This window comes from Amborella trichopoda, chromosome 10, assembly GCF_054954075.1.
Source record: "Amborella trichopoda isolate Santa Cruz 75 chromosome 10, AtrichopodaSantaCruz75HAP2 v2.0, whole genome shotgun sequence".
NCBI lineage: Eukaryota > Viridiplantae > Streptophyta > Magnoliopsida > Amborellales > Amborellaceae > Amborella > Amborella trichopoda.
Genome location: NC_142345.1, coordinates 45,728,212 through 45,748,418, shown reverse-complemented (window position 1 = coordinate 45,748,418; position 20,207 = coordinate 45,728,212). Strand labels below are relative to the sequence as shown.

Genomic DNA, 20,207 nt, shown 5'->3' with positions numbered 1-20,207 from the left:
GATGGACACCCTTTTTTCTTTTCTTTTTTTTTTTTATAGGAAATCTATATTATGAGATTATTTATTTTGATTCACAATCATTATTGATTGTTCGATGTGAAATAAGGTGATTGGAGATGTGTTATTGCTGGGCACAAAGTCCAAAATAAACTTTTTCGGATCTCGTGACACTTCCATTTGTAAGATTTTAGATGCAATGGCTGAGAGTGTACTAAGAGTGTCTATGACCTCTTGTACTAAAAGTAAGTAGTCTTATAGTATGCAATCCAAAGTAAGTAGTCTTATAGCATACAATTTTTCTTGTTTTTTATAACTGATGTGGATTATTCAAGTTTGTCTGAGTACATACTCTTCGATGTCTGTAACATGTGATTTCCGATCATATTGTGATATCAATCGCAGGCTAATGTGGTTAGTATTTAATCAAGTTTCCAATTTACAAAGGGAAAATGGTTTGATAGGGCTACAATCCTACCAAAATAAGTACAAGCTTCACCTCAAATTCACTAAAAATAATTAGTTTTGGTATCAGAGAACCTCTGAATTTATCATCTCGGTCTTGACTACTATGGGTGTGAAAAAACAAAACGATTTCAACCCTAATACTAGTGCAATTGTAACATATTATCTAGACTGTACATTTCACCTTAAAACTAAGTGTTCATAGATTCACAAGATCTGTACTATTTTTTTAACTTTGAATTACATAATTGGTATTGAAACTTGATTTTACAACCATTATATAGATTTTTTATTTTCGATGCTCAAAGTACTTACTAGACGAGGATATGACGTGAGGCTTTGTTTTGTTTTCATGAAGCCTAGGCCTTATAGAAACTACATCCTTCATGGGTATTAAGAAGCAGATAGCCACAAATATCACTAGCATGTATCAATACGTATTGACTGTACGGGGTAAACCTTGTTTTGCAAGGGCATCTGCCATTGCAGTACTCTTAAATTGAACATCTCTCCTGCCGGTTTAGTAGTAGACATTTCAATTTCCATGCTTGTTTCTTATTTTTGTCCAAAAAAATAAAAAAAAGGCTTGGATTTTTTCAAATAACGCTATATTTTGGAGTTTTAATCAATGTTCATAAAATCAATCCGAAACGGTTAACTGGTCTTGAGGTTGGGAGCGGTTCGAACCGGAACAGGACTAATCGGAGCGGTTAACCAGACTAACCGGTCAAGTAGTCAAAATCCCCAAAAAAATTAAAAACAAATAGAAAAACTTAGATTAAGTATACATCATCATGTTACATACATTTATCTTATAAAAAAATTTGATACAACTTTTTATATAATTTAATATTTGAATATTATGAAAATATGCAAGACAATTTATAATTTCACATAAATTCAATAGGTGAAGTTACAAAGTCCAACTAACAATGGATGATGCAACAATATATGCTTCCATATTGTTTTAATATTGATGTTGAAAGTTATTGTGTTAATGTTGAAAAATCCTTTAATACGGTTTAGAATTGAGTTTGAGGGCGTATTTTTTTTGTAGCATGATGTTCGCAGCTTTTCGAATGGTTGTGAGTCAACGTAGTAAGAGAGAGCACGTCATTTACTTAGTAACTTGGTTATCAAATGCAGGGTGTGAGTCAAGGTGTTAAGTGCTGCTTCAAAGGGCCAAATCGCATATTTTTTAAAAAAATGTGGCCATTTTTCAAATGGCCAAATCGATTTTGAAATGACCAAATCAATTTTGAAATGGCCAAACCTCGTTTACTCAGTAACCTTTTGAGTTGGGTTTTAACATGAAAAAAAAAAAATTATATAAGATGGCATCTTTAAAATGTAGAATTAAGATGCATATTAAAAAAAAAAAAACATAGGTTAAGTTTTTATCCATTTCAGTATGTGGAAACATAAGAGATGAGTAAAACACTTTTTAGTTTCTACCTCTTTTCTTCAAAGAGGCTAATAAACAGATTTAAGGAGTATGAAGTTGCAACAAATAATAGATGGCTTGTAATAAAGAAAAAAACAAATTAGAATAAAATGTCACAACTAAACAAGAAGTTGAGAACACAGACATCAGTAACATACACCAAAAATAACCTTAAAAAGAAATAAATATTTTCTCATAGTCAACACAAAATAATATTTTTATAAAAAAATATATATAAAACATTAAAAACAATCCAACAAGCTCACCAAAAATGTATAACATTAAAAAGAAACAAAATTTTTCCTCATATTCATCACAAATAAACATATTTTTGTAAAAAAATATATAACAGTAAAAACAATCCAACATGCTCACCAAAAATATATAATTTTAGAAAAAAAAGAATATATTCTTTATTTCTCATATTCATCACAAATTTCATATTTTTATAAAAACAAAACCTAATTTTATTTTAACAAAATTGTTTTAAGAACCCTAAAATCAAGCCAAAGAATACAAAAACTTTAGAGGCGAAATCAACCCCAAATCCTTCATTTTTTGAACAAATTGATATGGGGATATGATAGATACTTGAATTAATATTCAGATGCACCAAAATTCATGAAAACTTATTCACTATTGAGATCTTTATTTAAAAAATTGCAAATTTTTTACTTCATGAAAACTTTAGGAAAAAACGCAGCAAAAAAAAAATTGATATAAAAATTTTTAATCAATAGTAAATCAAAATAACTAGTTTATTTGATAGATAAGGACTTTATGATCAAAATTCAATGATCAGTTCGATAAAAATCGATCAATTGATTGATCAAAAATCAATTTGTTTGGATAAAAACAGTTCTTCAAGCAGCAATACTTTGGGCCCAAAAAAACCTCAAATCTTCATCGTTTTGGAAAAATTGAAATATGTAAATATTGAATTCTTCAACAATCAATCAAAGCCCTCCATTTATATGAAAATCTATGAGGTATTAAAGCTGCATTTGATAGAATGGAGGAAATTTTTAATTTTCAAAAATCCCCATTTCAATCCGTTAAGAACTCTTTGATTTTCGACTTCTAATTCAATAATAGATAATCTATAGAAACTTCACGGTGTATAACATTAATATTTGACTTAAAAAACAAAAAAAAGCTACAAAATGGAAGAAAAAAATGCTGTAAAATCTTGATCTAAGAAAATAAAGGGCATGGTCAAATAACGGTTGTTATTTTATGCATTATAACAGTGTTATAACGCTCGAAAACAATAGTAAACCGGACTGGTTACGAAAACTGACCGTTTTTGAAGAAATACCTGCTGTTCGACAGTAAACCGGCTGGTTTTGGCCTCGATTTTTTTTGGAGAGTTTTGTCTTACCATGTGTACCGCAAAACCGGCCCTAACCGGAATCACCACCCTACCTGTAGCGATCTAACTGGCCGGTTTTGCGAACACTGGTTCCCATGTGGGTTTCTATTTTGATAGTGCTAAAAACCATCTAAAACAAGTGTTTAATCATTTCACCTTTGATAGGTATAAATTTAATTTTTTCATGATATTTTTATTTTTCAATAAAATTAGTTTTGGATTTTACGAGAAAACTATGTTTGGATGGAATTAGGGTCATCTTTCATGAATTTTCTTTTGTAAAATATGTATTCTTTACTATAAAAAGTTAAGATAAATGTCAACTTTTTTTACTTTAGCATTGTATATTTCCATTTCAATATTCTTAATTTCTTTTTTATGTGCTACTTTTATCTTATTAATAATTTTCTTCATGTGGTACTTTTACTTACAACCATCCGATGAGAAATTTGATAGTTTGGATGTGTTACGAAGTTCGAAAAAATTTCTTTTGAAGTTTGAGCTTGATCAATGAAATAATTGTAGCCACCCAATTTCACATTCAATGATCAAAATTAATGTGATCACCTTATACCAAAGATAAATGGTTTCATTCTATACCTAATATTAGTGTTCTTTATTTCTTCACACCCTCCATTCCCAATGTTAACATATCAACATATGGTGTTAGAGTCTGGATATCTCATATTAGTATTGATATACATCATTACTGATACATCATTATGGATATGCATATGTATGGGTATATATATCTTAATAAAATTAGTGTATTAATTAGTAAATATCAATAACTATTGGTATCTATTCAGAACGGTTACTAGCCATATATTTATATGGGGTATTGTATATTCTTTATTAATCAATAAATAAAAAGTTCTCTGCAGTATTCTGAAATAATCTTCGATGGAGGCCTAAAACAAATATACAAAAACACAGTTTCTAACAAATGATCCACCAGCAATTATTCCTATTGTTACAACCTGTGTGAAATGACGTACATATTATTTCTTGTTCTATATGAGTGAAAATTTTTAATATGAAATATATGTTCCAAATATGAAAGCCTGACCAAGAAATGTTATTCACATAATTTGGGTCACATACATATTATTCCTTGTTCTATTTGAGCGAGAGATTTTAAATATGTAATACATGTTCCAAATATGTAAGCCTGACCAAGCAATGATATTCACATAATTTGGCTCATGCCGGGCCAAATAATGAAGGAAAATGTTTTAAGCCCCATTCAATTGTGTTGGAAAACTTTCAAATCGATCCTCTCGACTTTGACCATTATGGTTGTGAAAAAAAAGTTGGGATTTCAAGTCCTAAAATATTGTATTGTATAACTCATTATGTAGACTGTCTTAAAAATGAATGTTAATAGATCCGTATCATTTTTTGAGTTTTGAATTTTATAAATGGTGTTAAAAATTGATTTTAGAGCCATCATGGAGATTTTTGATGCCCGGAGCACTTTTCCAATGAGGTTTACGATGCCCAGAATGCTTTTCGAACGGGGATTTGAAGTGAGGCTTTACTTTGTTTTTATTAGGGAAAAATTTATATAGAGCCAGGGAAGAGTTTATATAGAGTCGAAGCTCTAAACAAACAAATTAGAGTCTACCTCAAAAAATTAACTAGAAAATATTGTTTTGATGCTCAAATATCCTCAAATTGATCATCTTGAAATCACGATGCATGAACATGAGCAAAAATAGATTTCAAGTTTTGAAAATAATGTATTTTGTAATGTATTTTTGGTCCGTCATTTTTCAAGATTTTCAAGTTTTCATAGATCTGTTCAATCTGCACTATTTTTGAAGCTTTAAACTTTATAAATAAAGATCAAAACATATTTTAAGGTTATCACAAAGATTTTAAATATTTAAAGCACATTTCTCGGCACTATTCGAAAGTAAGCCCTAATTTGATTGTTTAGAGCCAAGGCTCTATACAAACCGCACCCTTTTTATAAAGCCTAGGCCTTATAAGAACTGGATCCAATGATGAAATATAGGGTCTTCCCAAAAATGGAAATGGGCAGTTTGGATATTTTAATTAAAATTTTGAGAATGTAGCAGAGTGAAACGAAACTCATAAACTAACTACTCTAATATTGAATTGAATAATTTGACCACTTTGATAATTTTGTAAAGTAGCTTGACCCATTAATTCATTTTTACCCTTTTTATCTATCATCCCATTTTATTTTTTTGCCCTGCCACCTTTAAAAAAATTAATTTCTAAATTATTTAAAAAAAACACGGGCAAGACTTGTCTTCCCTATTGAATTACCCAAAAAAAATAAAAAATAACCCAATCCATTTAGCATCCCTACCGAAGTAGAACTCAACCACGGCCCTGCATCATCATGTTGGCTGGGATTCGAGCTTGAGATTGCATCCACGAGCCCGAGCCCGAGCCCGTAAACGCTTGAACCAAATCAAAGGTTGACCTCCAAGAAGCCCAATCTTTTGAAACTATCATTAAAGGGCATGAAATTTTTAAACAATTATTAAAGGGATGAAATTAGGGTATATTTTTTATTTAGATATTCCTCCAATTTTGTCATTTGACCGAAAGAGTCCTCACCAAAATGACAAAAATACCCCAATTTGTTATGTATGACAAATAAAAAACATACTGTCAAGCTTAGACAATTAGGGTATTTTTATAAATGGATACATACAAATATTTAAGTGTAAAATGACACAAATACCCCTCATTATTTTAGTCGGGGCATTTTCATCATTTGCTTGAGGCTTTATATAAATCAAACTACAAAAATGCCCATGATTATTCCGCGTTTCAAATAACTAACGTGACTTATGTAAGTACTTATAAATTTTTATTTTCGATGACATATCTACTTGAAACGGAAAGAGAAAAAATTGCTATCAAATGTGATTAAAGATAAATTGACCGCTTTAGTGATATTATTTTGTATTTTTTTGAGGTGTAGTTTATAGGAGGATGGTGTCGAAAATTGAACATCACGACAACGTTTCAAGCTATGGATGTAAAGAATGAGGTTTGGAGCTTTTAAAAGTTGTTTTTGTCTCTGGGTTGGATATAAATAGTTGGGTAGGGATTCGAACCTCAAAACCCTAAATCCGACGCGCGTGGATAACAGATTAGCGGTGGATACTGATAAACCCTACGTCCATCTGTTTGTTCAGTTCCGTTTAGAGAGAGAAAGTGATGCTGTATCATAATTTATAGACACAGATAATTATAAGAGAGAGAGAGAGGGAGGGGTCGAGTTTTTTTCCCGTGACTGCTCGCAGAGGAGGAAGAGAGAGAAAGGAGTGAATAGAAAGAAGGAAACATGGCGCTAAGGGATTTGGTGAGTGGAGGCACCGCCTGCGCAGTTCCGGGGACTTCATCTTCCTCCAATCCCCTCGGTGTCCTCGCCAACACTTTTCTCGGCTCTTCTTCAAAAACCACGGTACCTCTTTCTCTCTCTCTCTACAGTTGCTATTTCCACGGTCTCTCTCTTTCTTGTTTATTTATTAATTTTGGGACTCATTCACAATTGCTTCAATCATGCACTTGATTCGTGGATTATTTTTCTGATTGTTTTCTCCCGTTTATCCCTTTTTCTTTATTTGTTGCTGAAATTTGCGTAGACATTTTCGGCTCCCTGGATGTGTGCCATAGTTCCTTACCAACAGTTATGAGATTAATTAGATGTTTCTGTAATTATTGTTGCTGAAACGAATGCAAATTATGCTTAGTTTTTTCTCAATTTTTTTGATGGGGTTAAAGGCTTGGGTTTGAGCTAATTAGGGTTCGTGGAAATTCACCATCAATTCTATTTTGATTTTCCTTTTCCATTATAATATTTGATGCAACAACACATATATCAGTTCCTTCTTCCTCGTTTACTTTCAGTTCAGTCTTTTGGTTCCTTGTTTTATTTTCTCTGGACGTCTCCCTATCTCTCTGGTACCCTTAGCACCTGTCTTGTGGGCTGCCTCCATACTACATCTTGTGGTTTTTGTATATTTTTATAAATTAATTGTATAAAGTTAACCTTCTCTTAACAGAAAAAAAAAAACATACATATCATGCAATGGTTGGCTTGGTTAGAATTCTGATATATGTTTCTATTGTTTTATAGTTTGCCCTTTGCAACTCTGTTTTTAGATTTTTTTTTATTTTCTGTGTGTGTGTGTGTGTGATGAGGAGATGCTATAGAGAATGAACTAGCCAGTGAACATAATTGGAACTTGTCGTACACAAATCATCAAACTATTAAACATAATTGGGATTGGCCTTAGACAAATCATTTTACAAGTTGATCCTATCCAAAAACAGTATAGAAGATGAAAGTGATGAAAGTTGACGGAAGTATTGGGACTTTTCTTTACTAAATCATCTTCATTGTCATCATAAGAGCCTTTTCCCAACTAATTGGGGTCGGCTACACGGATCCTGGTCTGTCATTCTGCTCTACCAAGGGCCATACCCTCACTGAGGCCATAACTCCCCATATCTTTTCTCGCTATTTCCAACCATGCCTTTTTGAGCCTATCCCTTACCCTTTTTGAGCCTTCCACTTGAAGTAACTCGCACCTCCTAGTTTTATTTGCTGAATAAACTTACTAAATAATTTGGGAATGCCACAACAAAAAGAGGAATAATATAGATGCATTTTATTTATTGAAAAAGCCTAATGTTAAGGCTATTGTCGGCAGAAATGCATGATCAATAATTGACTGCTAACAAGTTATCAATGGCCACTAATACCAATGATTTAAAAACGAATCGATTATGCAATTGGCGATCGCAAAATCCGGTCTAGATCGGTGACTCGGCTGTCTGGATCGCCATTTTACTGTGCAGAAAAATTGTGAACTGACAAAAAAACACGTGTAAAGACAATGAATTGGCCAAAACCCGGTCAGGATCGGTGAAACAACGTTTTCTAATGTAGAAAAACGACGTTTTTACTGCTGCAAATCACTGGTTCTCTTCTAGACTTAGACGATTCCTATATATTGGCAGAATTGGCACACGGATGATCAATTCTCGGGTCGGACCGGGCGATTCCATGCTGACCTGGCGTTTTTTAAATCTTTGACTATTACCAACAGGCTAAAGCATCCACTATTATCATGGGCCAGTCAAGGTTTCAAAAAACTCTAGGCGGTCTGCTTGGCGCCCAGCGCCTAGGCGGGCGCCCTGCAGTGCAAATTCTTAGTATTTTTTTATATATTTGCTATCCAAAGGCACATATATGCATACATTTATGTCAAATTTTGTAATTTATTCCATTTGAAAATATCACAAGTTTGCGACGTACGTTTTTATATAGAAACATATCACATATCTCAGGTTGAGAATAAACTTATTCAAAATTTCAAACCATACAAAACATTTAAAAGTCTAATAGGCTTTTGTAAGGTCTCCAACTCTCATATTCTCCATATTCCATATCCATAAAATAAACCATAATAACATCCAAGTCTGCAACTCTCAACTTTTCAACAAGCTGACTTCCAAAACTATAAAAAATCAGTAAACCACGCAACAAAATAGTCCAAAAAGGCAAAAAAAATATAAACCACATAACAAAATAGAAATAGTCCAAATGTCTAAAGTCCAAACCAAGATGGTGAAATAAAGTTACTACAAAAGAAGATAGAAGACATCAATAAGAATCAAAATCATCATCTTCATTGCTTTCATCTGCATCAGAATTGAGGCCGTCATCATCAGAATTATCACCCTCTTCAACTTATTCCTCTTCTTCTAGAGGTTCTTCTGAATCTCCCTCCTCTTCCTCTATCTCCCTCTGTGAAGTACTAGCAGAAGAAATTCCTCGAATGACCCTCCTAGGATAAGAAGCTTGCCCCGAAGCCTCCTCGATTATGTCCCACGTCAAACCCTCCCCAGGGAAGACCTCCTCAGTACCAGGGTCACTAACTAGCCATTATGAAGCGTTCTCCATGTCTTTTGAAGAGATAGGATCCTTCTTTGGCTGGTGTTTCTTCTCCTTGAGCCTTTGATTCTTTCTAATAAAAACCAAGTCTTTGAGCTTCTTTTGCTCAAGTCTATTTCTTCTCTTTGTATGCACCTATAAGGAAAAATGCATAAGTAACTACTATGAGTCTATGATCGTCTTACCTTCTATGAATCTATATTACAAAATGAACGTATAAACAAGAAAAACATATAAAATTGTAAATTAATAAAATACCATCTCAAACGATCTCCAATTGCGCTCACAACCAGAAGAGGTAGTTGTCAAACTCAAGATCCGTATAGCCATCTTCTGGAGGTTTGGAGCGCGACTCCCATGTTGTCCCTACCATTGGGCTGCAATATGTGGGGAACCTTTATAATTAATTTAGGTATTTAACATTATCAGAACTTGAAAGTTGAAACTTGAAAGAAAATTATAATTTATAAAACAAAAGTCAAAAGTATACTACCTGGTTTGTCTTTGTTTCTTTGTTTTAATGCCATATCTTTACCAAATGACATCAAAGAACACTTGTACGAAATTAGCTCTTCAGTTGATATCTTATCTTGTATATGTGGATCGGGAACTAATTTCTCAAAGTACTCATTAAAACCTTCCATAGTTATCCTTTTTGACTCAATATCCGCATCTGCATAAAAGAATTTGGGGTTCAAGTAGTACCCCCTGCATGTAATGGTCTGTGGAGATGCCTATCGCATTTGTCATCTATAATCTCCCAAATTGGGGCATACTTGGCTACATCATTGCCCAAATTCTCTACAATCTTATTCTTAGCCCTTTCCATTGCATCATATATATAGCCCATGGAGGGTTTATCAACATCAACCAAGCGCAAGACCTTCACCAAGGTAAGAAATACTAATATCGCATGCTTCACCCCACGCCAAAAATATTTCGAAAGAATAATATCCCGTGCCTTCCTTATCTGGGCATCTCTAGACCACTTACACCTACTCCACTCCTCTGAAGCAAACATAGACCTTAATGCGATTCTCCTCTTATACATGCTCTGTAGACTAAGGTAGGCAGTGGCAAATCTAGTGACCCCAGGCCTCACTAGCTCTCACTTTTTTGTAAGTATGTGATTGTATATGAAGATTATAACCTCCTTAGCCTAAAAAGAAATCCTTTAATAATAGACAATTCACCAATGGCCTCAAGCATAAGATCTACGCAATGTGCAGCGCAAGGAGTCCAAAATATGTGAGGCCTCTTCTGTCGAAGCAAATGACCTGCAGCTAGATTGGGAGCAACATTATTTGTGACCACTTGAATTACAAGTTTCCCCACCTCCTCAATGCCCTTATCAATAAAATAAAATATATAATGCGCATCATGAATATCATTGGAAGCATCAATTGAGCGCAAAAAAATTGTACCCGTGAGACAATTTACTAACAAATTCATGTTACTCCTCCTCCTATCACTCCACATATCTGTCATTTAAGAAACCTCAAATTTAGCCCATCCCTCCTTATGGGTATTGAGATATTCGTTAGTATACTCGATTTCTTTCTTCAGTAGTGGCTCTCCAATCTCATAAGTAGTTGGAGCTTTCAAACCTGGCCCAAATTGCCCAATTGCTTTCAACATTGCATGGAAGCCATTCAAGCGAGCAGTGTTAAAAGAAATGCCTGCATGGTAAAACCACCGAGCAATAAACTAAATCACCTTGCCTCTATCTTCCTTCTTAAATTTATTTTCAATTGTCACTTGTTTTTTCCCCTTTTCTCCCTTGCCTTTCTTAATTGTTGTCTCAGGGCTACGTGTAAAAAAACTATCTATAGGTCCTTTCATACGAGGCTTCTTAGACCCAAAAGCCCTCTTGTTCTTAGAGCTCTGAGTACCAACCATGGCTACCTCTTCTTCCTCTTCTTCATCATCTTTTTCAGTGTCAATATTATCATAAAAAACATTGACCCTTGACTTTAATTCTACTATATCTTTTTTTTTTTGCAATTTGTTTACTCTTTTCCCCTTCAATGTATTCACAAATTTTTTCTTTACAAGATCTGAGACTTTCTTACATGGGGCAGCATCACTTCTAATACAGGCAAGATGTTTCTTAAATCTATTTATGCCGACATTAGAAACATGTCCACAGAAATTGTACCTAAATTTATTCTTGTCATTCTTATAAGGGTTAATACAATATTTCCATCCTGGATCTCTACCCCTACTAGACCCCGCAGAAGACATCTCAAATTGGAAAAATAAAACTCAAATAAAGATTATATACTGACTTTTTTTACCCAATCTTTGATCTTCGATGTTGGTTACCTCAATCGAGCTACGAATCAACTCAAGGGTCTTCTAATGCCACCAATAGCACCCTAAAAGTAATTTCAATGGGAAAAGAAAACTTTTTCAATCCACAAAAAATACCTTCGATTCTTAGAAATTACTCTAGATTATCAAAAATAAGTTTGGAGATTGACGGTTTCTTTTTTTTTCACTTTGGTGTTCAAAAATAAACCCCATAATGTTTTTATACAAACTTGGGGGTCAAAGTGACCCCCTTTGCCCTTTTGGGTGAATTTAAAAATTGACAAACGCCTTACAACCCTGGGCATTGGGCGCCCGCCTAGGTACAACCGCCCGTGTAGGGCTGCTTGGGTCGAGGTATGTGGTTTTTTTGTTCAGGCCGCCTAGGCGCCTGGTGGACCGTTTTTTTATTTATTTTTAAAACATTGGGGCCAATGAATTTTAGAGTTCATGATTCATTTGAAGTCATAAACATCATCATCTCATTTCCAATTTTTGTAAGAAAGCACGTATTGATAGGTTCCTGCGAGCTGTCATTCCTGAACTTTGCAGCAAATGTAGTAAACTAACTCTCATTTTTAATACATTTGTCACCTTTTGCCTTAATCAATATTCTTCCCACTCTCCTGCATAAAACAACTTTGGATGATCACATATGATTCGAACTACCTTAAGTCGTACTCATTTCACAATCTAGGGTTGAGAATGGGTCGGATCGAGCCCGAATCCACTGAGATACGGATTTGGATCCAAAAGGTATATGTGGGATTCAGATCCGGACCCGATCTGACCTAGAATATTCAGATCCGGATCTGGATCCAAAGAGTATACATGGGATCCAGGATCCAGATATGGACCCGATCGGACCCAAACAATTATTTTATATATTATTTTTTAGTGTTTTAAGAATCTTTGATCCGGATCGAAATCTTCCACCAATAATGGCCCTTATGTCATCCCCCATTCGTTCACATGTGACCTTTGCATTCCCATCACTTGGGGTTAAGCTCAAGCTCATACGTGGCCCTTACACCCCCATCACGTGACGCTTGTGAAGTTGGGTTCAACGTCTTTTATATGGTGTTGTCCTCCCACATCACTTCGATGTGGGACAATTCTTCATTGTCTATTTTCTTGACTCGAAGATGTGATGGCATTGTAGTAAATAGACTCCATCTAATGCTATTTGGCCATTAGCTCATGGGATTAAATGATTAATATTAGGCTATTAGTTAATGGATCCTTAGCTAATTGGGATTAAAAAAAAAAAATAGTACTAGCTCATAGGATATTAAAAAAGCAAAAAATAATGCCAATACTAGTTTATTGAATTTTAACAAGAAAACTAGTTTACGAGATATTTTAAGAGAAAAAAATAACACTAGCTCATACCACTTGAGATTTTATTTCTAAGTTGCTTTATCAATTATCCCAAATTGCAAGTATGAATTTATTTATTTATTTTCCTACTTTTATTAAAATATGATTGTAAATTTATGTTTCTAAATTCTATATATTTGTTCACACTAATTATTTTTTTTTAGAAGAAGGTTAACTTTATATATAGAATAAAATAAACACTTACAATTGGAAAACATCCCACAAATTGGGTACCCAGTATACAATAGTAGAGTTGAAGAGAGAAGAGAAGGCGGGGAAGAGGTAGGGGCGGAAGCGATCAAGGCGAAGAGAGAGAGAGAGGCAAGCGGGACAAAGTAAAAGTGGCTTCATAACACAGCCGAAAAACAAAAAACAAAACAAATTCTTCAAAATGCCGAGCTATCTTCATGGTACTCTTTGAGTCTTCTGGCCTTGCTGATATTGCTTCTGAAAGCGAGCGAGGGCCAAAGGAGTGACAAAGCTACAAGAGGATGAGAGAGAAGTGAGACTGGGTTAAATTAAAAGGGAAGCATCAGAGAGAAAAATGGGTAGAGAGGTGCTTGTAAAGGGCCAACAGGGAAAGAGGATGAGAAAGGACTTGTGACTGAAATACCAAAGAAAACTATATAATTTGGTTAATATTCAAAAATATAAAATTTATAGAGATAGGATGGAGAAGGGGACATGAAAATGAGATGGAGAGAGATAGACGATAAAAGAGAAATAATCTGTCTTCAAAGTTGAGCCTGATAAGAGTAGAACTTCAACATGCATACTCTGTTCTTCCAACCTTTCTGGCTTCACATTAGTATCGGGGGGGGGGGGGGGGGGGGAGAGGGGAGAGTGCATGCTGAATGTGGGGCTTCCTTCTGATAGAGCTTCTGATCTTCCATCCTTTCTGGCCTCACAGTAGGGGATAAGGGGGGGAGAGGGGGTGGGGGTTGGTGGTGGTACGAGGTCATATTGAAATGGAAGGGAGACGAAGATGGAAAGAGAAATTTTCTCAGAGAGACCAGAAGAGAAAGAAGAGGAAGGCGAACTGAGAAGAAGAATCCATTTCTCAAGAATTAAAAATTAATTTTTGTTTTTCTTGCTGTACCTCGAAATTTCTTTCATTTCTCTTTTTCTTCTTTCTTTCTTTCTGTTTTTTTTCTTTTCCCCTTCTTTTTTTTGTTCTTCTTTTATCCTTTTTTCGCTTTTTTTTCCTCGCTTGTTCTATTCTCTTCTCTGCCCCTAAATTGACGAGATGCTACATTTGCTGGATACAGAGGGTTGAGAAGGAGGTGGGGTGAAGGAAGGGTTGAATAGTAGAATTATGCGAGAGAGGGAGGGAGAAAAGGTAGAAATGGAGAGATGAGGGGGGAGAGAGGAGAAAGATAGAGAGAGAAAAGATGAGAGAGGGGAAGGGGATTAATAATTTCTGGCGTACCTGAAAGTAGAACCAAGCGAGCTCTAAGGTTGCTAGGAGGAGAAAACAAGGGATGGAAAGGTGCTGCGAGCTTCATCCTTGGCTAGGCGATCGGGTACTTCATTGGCCCCCTTGAAGAATGTGGTTAAAAGTCACTTGCGGCACCTCGCTGCAGATTAGTGTGGCACCTCGCTGCAGATTAGTGTGGCACCACACTAATTATTACACATTAGATTTATTTATTTGTGAGGGTAATACCCTGGTCTTTTCTCTATTAAACCAAAAGGTCCAAAACAATGTACACTTCCTTTTTTGTTCACTATAAATTTAGAGTCAGAGCGATCCTTATTGTAATGAGTTGCATTTGACTACAAAATGAATATAATGGATAAAAACACTCAGATATGAGACAAGTTCTCAATACTTATGTATTTTCAACAAAATAATAAGAAACTATAATGCAATACCACTATTTTTTGAAAACCTAAAAAAGCAGATTTTTTAAGAAATTCTAGTAATTTTTTTCATTTTTTTAATGTTGAAACCTGCCGATTTGCCCAATTCTATGATCTGTATTGTCGATCTACCGATCCGACATGATGTTTGGGGTTGCTGATCCGGGTTGCCGATCCGTTTTTTAAACCTTGTTATTTTTATATCTATAAAATCATGTACAACAAAAAATACTATATAACATATGTGTATACATACAAAATATTATATAATATTTTAATTACTATGTTGGATCCGGATCGGAACCACTTGTACCCGGATCCGGTTTGAATTATGATTTGGATCCAATTTTTTGATCCAACCCGTCGGATCCACATCTGGGATCTGGATAGCGTCAGAAATTCGTGTTTCGGATCCAAACTGGGTAAAATTCTCAGCCCTATCACAATCCCTTATGCAAATATGAGTCTTTGTAATCAAAAGACAAATATTTTAATTTTTTTTTAAATTGCAATATAAGGGCATTTACAGCAGAAATTGAAGGTGAGTTACTCCACCATATTCCTATAATCTAACGGACCATCTTTATGTACTGCAAAGGAAGTGTTTTCAGGTGTTTAAACTTTGTTGAGTAAGTTCCTGAAGTGTAAGCTGAGGTTCAGCGGCCCCCCATTGTTTTGATCTTATGGTATCATCACTTATTAAAATGTTATGGTCAAATTGGTCATATGCAAACCATGTATAGAGTTTATGCACATCCACTGCACGATCTTTCCACATCTTTATCTGTGAGACATTTTTGTAAGAGCTCCTCATATATGATTCATTATGATCATTCGTTTCTTTTAATTTAGCCATTATTGGGTTTGTCTTATATTAAAAACAGCTTTTTCTTTCATATGATCTCCTATTAGTTCTTTATCCAATCTGTCAAATTTTCTCATACAGGATAGATTGAACGAGCTTCCAGACGTCGCAGTCGTTGGTCCTCATGCTCCTGATATTAGGGGTCATGACCCCTTGTCTTCTCTTCCGGGCGAGTATGACCATGAACAAATTCAGTATCCAGATAACCAGGTTTGACCTTGTTTCCTGATTTTGTATAAGAGGTGCAGCCTTATGTAAGAGGGTAACTGTTTTATTTTTGTAATGGGACTTATTGTTTTTCTTCTTTTATTTTATTATGATAATGGTCAAAGGGCTCGGAATTCCTCCGCAAATTCCATTCTGGTGGGCATGAAGGCTTCGAAGTGGCATGGAATGAGGCTCAACAACCTCATATGCCTCCCAATTTTCAGCAAAGAGATAATCCTTCCCTTTTTTCTACTTTTGATCAAATTTATGATGGTGTTAATGCTCCTGTCTCCAGATGGGAAGGTAGGCTTGGTTAGTAGATGAGTATTTCACTCTGTGTTTTTTTAAAAGTAGTCCTCTATTTGTTCTTCGTTGCTGTCCTGTGAGAAATCTCCAAAAATATCCTTCTCCTATTTTAGGCCCTAAGCTGTTTCATCTTGTGTTCTATGTTTCTTGCTAGATGGACGATTCAACCAATTCGTATTATTTCATTTTCCTTGTGCAGGTCCACCTCAAAACATTTTGTCTGGATTTCTTCATCAATTTGTACACAGTAACCAGGCCGGCATTCCATTTTGTCCGGCAACACTGCCAGTTATGGGTTTGTCTCAAAGAGACAAGCATTGCATACGTGACCGCAGTAGCATAATGGCACGCCACTTTTTTGCTGATAAGAGTGATGATTATATTAATGCACAGGTAAGGTATATTTCTTCTATGCTGGAATGAAATTCTGTCGCAAATGACTAGATCTACATGAGAAGCATGTGCTGAATAGTGTTATAAGGAACGCATTGATGTATTATGTGCACTAAGAATCAGATTTAGTCATTCCTAAGCTATTCATATCATGAGGTCTTTATGAAATCCTTTTGTATTCATTTTTTATAATACATATCAAGTTTCTTTTGTAGCTTTCGTTTTTTGTTCACTCCTGAATCCTGATTGATATGTCTTCCAGGTAAATGCACTCCTACATTCTTTAGAGATTGATAATGATCTTCAAGCGAGGGGGCCTCCACATAGAAGATTCCCGGAGTTAAAGCAATATTGGAATGAATCGCAAGGTGCAGCAAAATTTGAGGCGCCTCATGCTGAGGACAGATGGGTTGCTGAGTACGACCAGTTTAGGCCAGCGGAAGGCCCAGAGTCATGGGCAAATTCCTTTGAGCAACAATATGGTGTTGATTCATGGGCTTCCCAATTTGAGCAGGTCAGTCTATCCTATATATCTCCTTGTAGTGAATGCCAGATATTTGCTGGGAGTTGAACTTCTTCTGCTTGTGTTACAGTTGAGTCTTTCTAGTCCCTGGTTATTGCTGAAAATCTGTGGTATCACATTCTGAATTTTGCAGTCAGTACATTGGTCTCTTGTATGGAAGTATGGCCTCCTTGTTAGTCTTTATACTAGGGTAGAAACAGTATGTATTTCATACTTGGTCTACTGATGCCATGTCTGAGCTTTTGACTGTCTGGGGTAACTTATCTGTTTTCTTGCACATATCTTCTGCTTAATCATCATTACATTTCTTACCAATTTCTCAAAATGGATACAGTATTTCATTGCTATCATTCACATGACCCTTTTTATTGGCTTAAGTGGAATGCCATCTTAACTTTTGGTTTATCATCTTCAGGAACAGTCACAAGTGTCATCGCTTGGTCGAATGACAGGCAGGAACATATCAAATATAGCAGCTATGGAGCAGACTCGCATGCTTGCTGAGACATTAGCTCAAAATGAAGATCCAAAGTTTCAGGTTTCATTGTGAAGATTATTCTTTTCATATGATGCATTCAAAAGTTTGTTAACCTATAGTTTCCTTTATGATGACATTTGTATGGGCATCTTGCCTTAAACTCTTATGATTGGGAATACTATGTTGCATACTACAAATATCTATACCCAACAAAATCCAGTTATTATCCATGTATTATTTTTTTGAATAAGGGTAAGTTTTGTATAGATAGAAAGAAAGGATTTACATTTGACTAAAACTAGAGACGGCAACCTACAAGTTCGGTGCTCAGACTACAACTGTATAGCAGATAGTAGAAGAGGGAGATAGAAAAGTAATACTTAGGAGGGAAGAACAACAAAATTAAACTGAAAACTCAAAAGAAGAACACCAAACGGTGTACAACAGAATCCCAATGGATGGCAAACAACGCCTAAGCAGCAGTTGTGTTTTCATAAATTTTCTTGGGCTTGTAGCATACTTTAATAGGGCTGTTGGAGTCAATCCCTGGCAAAAGGTCCATGATGTGCTCCTTAGAAGAAGAGGACGGGGGCTCCTGATATACAGAGTGAGAGTAATGTGTTCACCTTTCTAAGGGGGAGCTTTCCGTCATGAAGCATGACACGTGTGAAGGGACCTTCTGCCCTCAGCAGAGGGCGCTAGTGGATTCGAAGGTGTAAAGGTTGGAGGAGAGGGTGTGCTCAAAGATAAAGGGTGGGTAGAAGAAATTAAGGGATGGAGAGGAGCGTGGCAGGCTACCTTTTATGGAAGAAAATGGTAAAGGGCTAAGGTATATTGTTTTTTGTTCGCCCAAAATTTTTCCCGATAGAACAAAGTTGATCTCCCTGCTATCCTATAGAATTTTCTCTTTAGCCTCATTGGTATGTGGCGATCACATAAAATTCCAGTTGCACATCTCCACTTCGCTCACCCAGCTCTAATTCTGTGTGTGATATCTTCCTCAATCTCTCCATTTTCATGGATTATCGATCCAAGATATCGAAAGTGCGGTCTTTTTGTACTTCATGGTCTAAGAAGGGTGATGACCTTAAACTTTCCCTTAATCCATCCCATACCTGGGTAAAAGGGCATGGTTGTGTTAGGTAGCAGCCAATGTGAATTTTTTTTTTTGTGATAAAGTTAACTTTTGTATTGCCGTGAAAGTAACATGAAACATAAGGGGGATTCGAGAGTACCCATAAGTCGGGTCTCTCGGTCAAAAAATAGGTCAAAAGACCCTATACAAAATGTTGGGGCTTATAGGAATGCCCGAGAGCAGCCAACGTAAAATTTTACCATCTAGTATACTAAGGGTTGAGAAAATGGGGTAACAATTGGAGTTATGGATTTATTAAGAATTTGCTTTTTGGGTTTTCAATTGCTACAAAAGTTTTCTAAACTGCTATAGAAGTTGAATGGCATCACCAGTCTATGCTTCTCAAGAAGTTGAAAAATAGGATATTGTGGAAAAATGCAGTTTCTCCTGATTGGTAGCTTTTTTTTTTGGTCTTCATCGAAAGCAAGCTATGTTTAAACACTAACCTGTGGAAATGGGTAGTTTGTTAGATTTAATTCCTAAGTTGTATGAACTTACCTATGCGATGGTGAGCTAACATCTCATCAATAGCTATTCCAACCCAGAAAGCAACCCCCTCCTACAATAAGTGTTCCTGTAGCAATAGTGAGTAGTTTTCTGAAAATATTAAACTAATCTTTATTCACAGTATGTCTTATGTTGAACACTTTGTGGAAATAACTCTCATTCTCAACCCAAACCAACTTTGGGTTGAGAATGGAGCCATTTCAATGCCTACTGTGTGCATGGCTGCATGTCAACAAATGAAATCTTCAATGAACCTGCAAATTCAGAGTTCCCTTTAGAATGTTTGCAGTCCCTCAATCTTGAGAAAGACCTGCTAACACCACCAAATCATGTTGAGAGGTTCCCCTTCAGTAATCCAGGGGTGAGAACAATTTCGGAGAAATCATGATCCCACTAGGTGGATCCATTCGTGGAACAAAACCTACCTAAGTTGTTCTCTAATTTTCCCTGGATCAGGTTGCGATAGATCCCACATTGAAGCCAGGTGTTAACAACCTCTTTGATGGGCATCTATCTATTTCCTTATCGTTTCTAGGGGTATTGTTTGGTGCTTACCTAGTTCATCATTCTTGGAGCAGCTACATGCCTATAGAGTTTGGCTTCCGGTGTTGGAACATGACACATTTGTATGAAAGGAAGCCGGATTGGCTAGTAGTTTTGCATAGTTTTCTTGGACTGGAGTATTACTCTAAGATGGTTCATTTGGAAATTTTTAGCATAACCTCTTTGGAATTTTTAATGAATGAACACATGATCTTCATCATTCATTCTTTTTCTTGTAGAAAAATATTATAAATTTGTAGTCTAGGGTTATGATATCCGCCATCAAACTGATGAAAAGAATCTAGGGAGAATCATCATCATCATCCAAGCCTTATCCAATTATTTGGGGTCGGCTAGTGAGAATCAATGTTCAAAAAGACAGGCGTGCCTGCCTAGGTGTTTTGGGGGGCTGGCCACCCGCCTAGGTGAGCACCCAGGAATAAGGAACGGTGGACTGTTAATTGAGATG

General features: G+C 35.7%; 1 protein-coding gene across 1 annotated transcript in view; it reads left to right on the top strand.

Moving 5' to 3' along the window:
* Positions 1 to 6,527: 6,527 nt before the first annotated feature.
* The window catches only part of PEX5 (peroxin 5), a 34,609-nt gene continuing 20,929 nt past the window's right edge, over positions 6,528 to 20,207 (top strand). The window contains exons 1-6 of the mRNA XM_011629909.3: positions 6,528 to 6,729; positions 15,728 to 15,856; positions 15,979 to 16,156; positions 16,359 to 16,552; positions 16,815 to 17,066; positions 17,491 to 17,613. Of these exons, the coding sequence (XP_011628211.1) occupies positions 6,610 to 6,729; positions 15,728 to 15,856; positions 15,979 to 16,156; positions 16,359 to 16,552; positions 16,815 to 17,066; positions 17,491 to 17,613 (996 nt within the window). The 5' untranslated portion in view covers positions 6,528 to 6,609. The remainder of the gene's footprint in view (positions 6,730 to 15,727; positions 15,857 to 15,978; positions 16,157 to 16,358; positions 16,553 to 16,814; positions 17,067 to 17,490; positions 17,614 to 20,207) is intronic.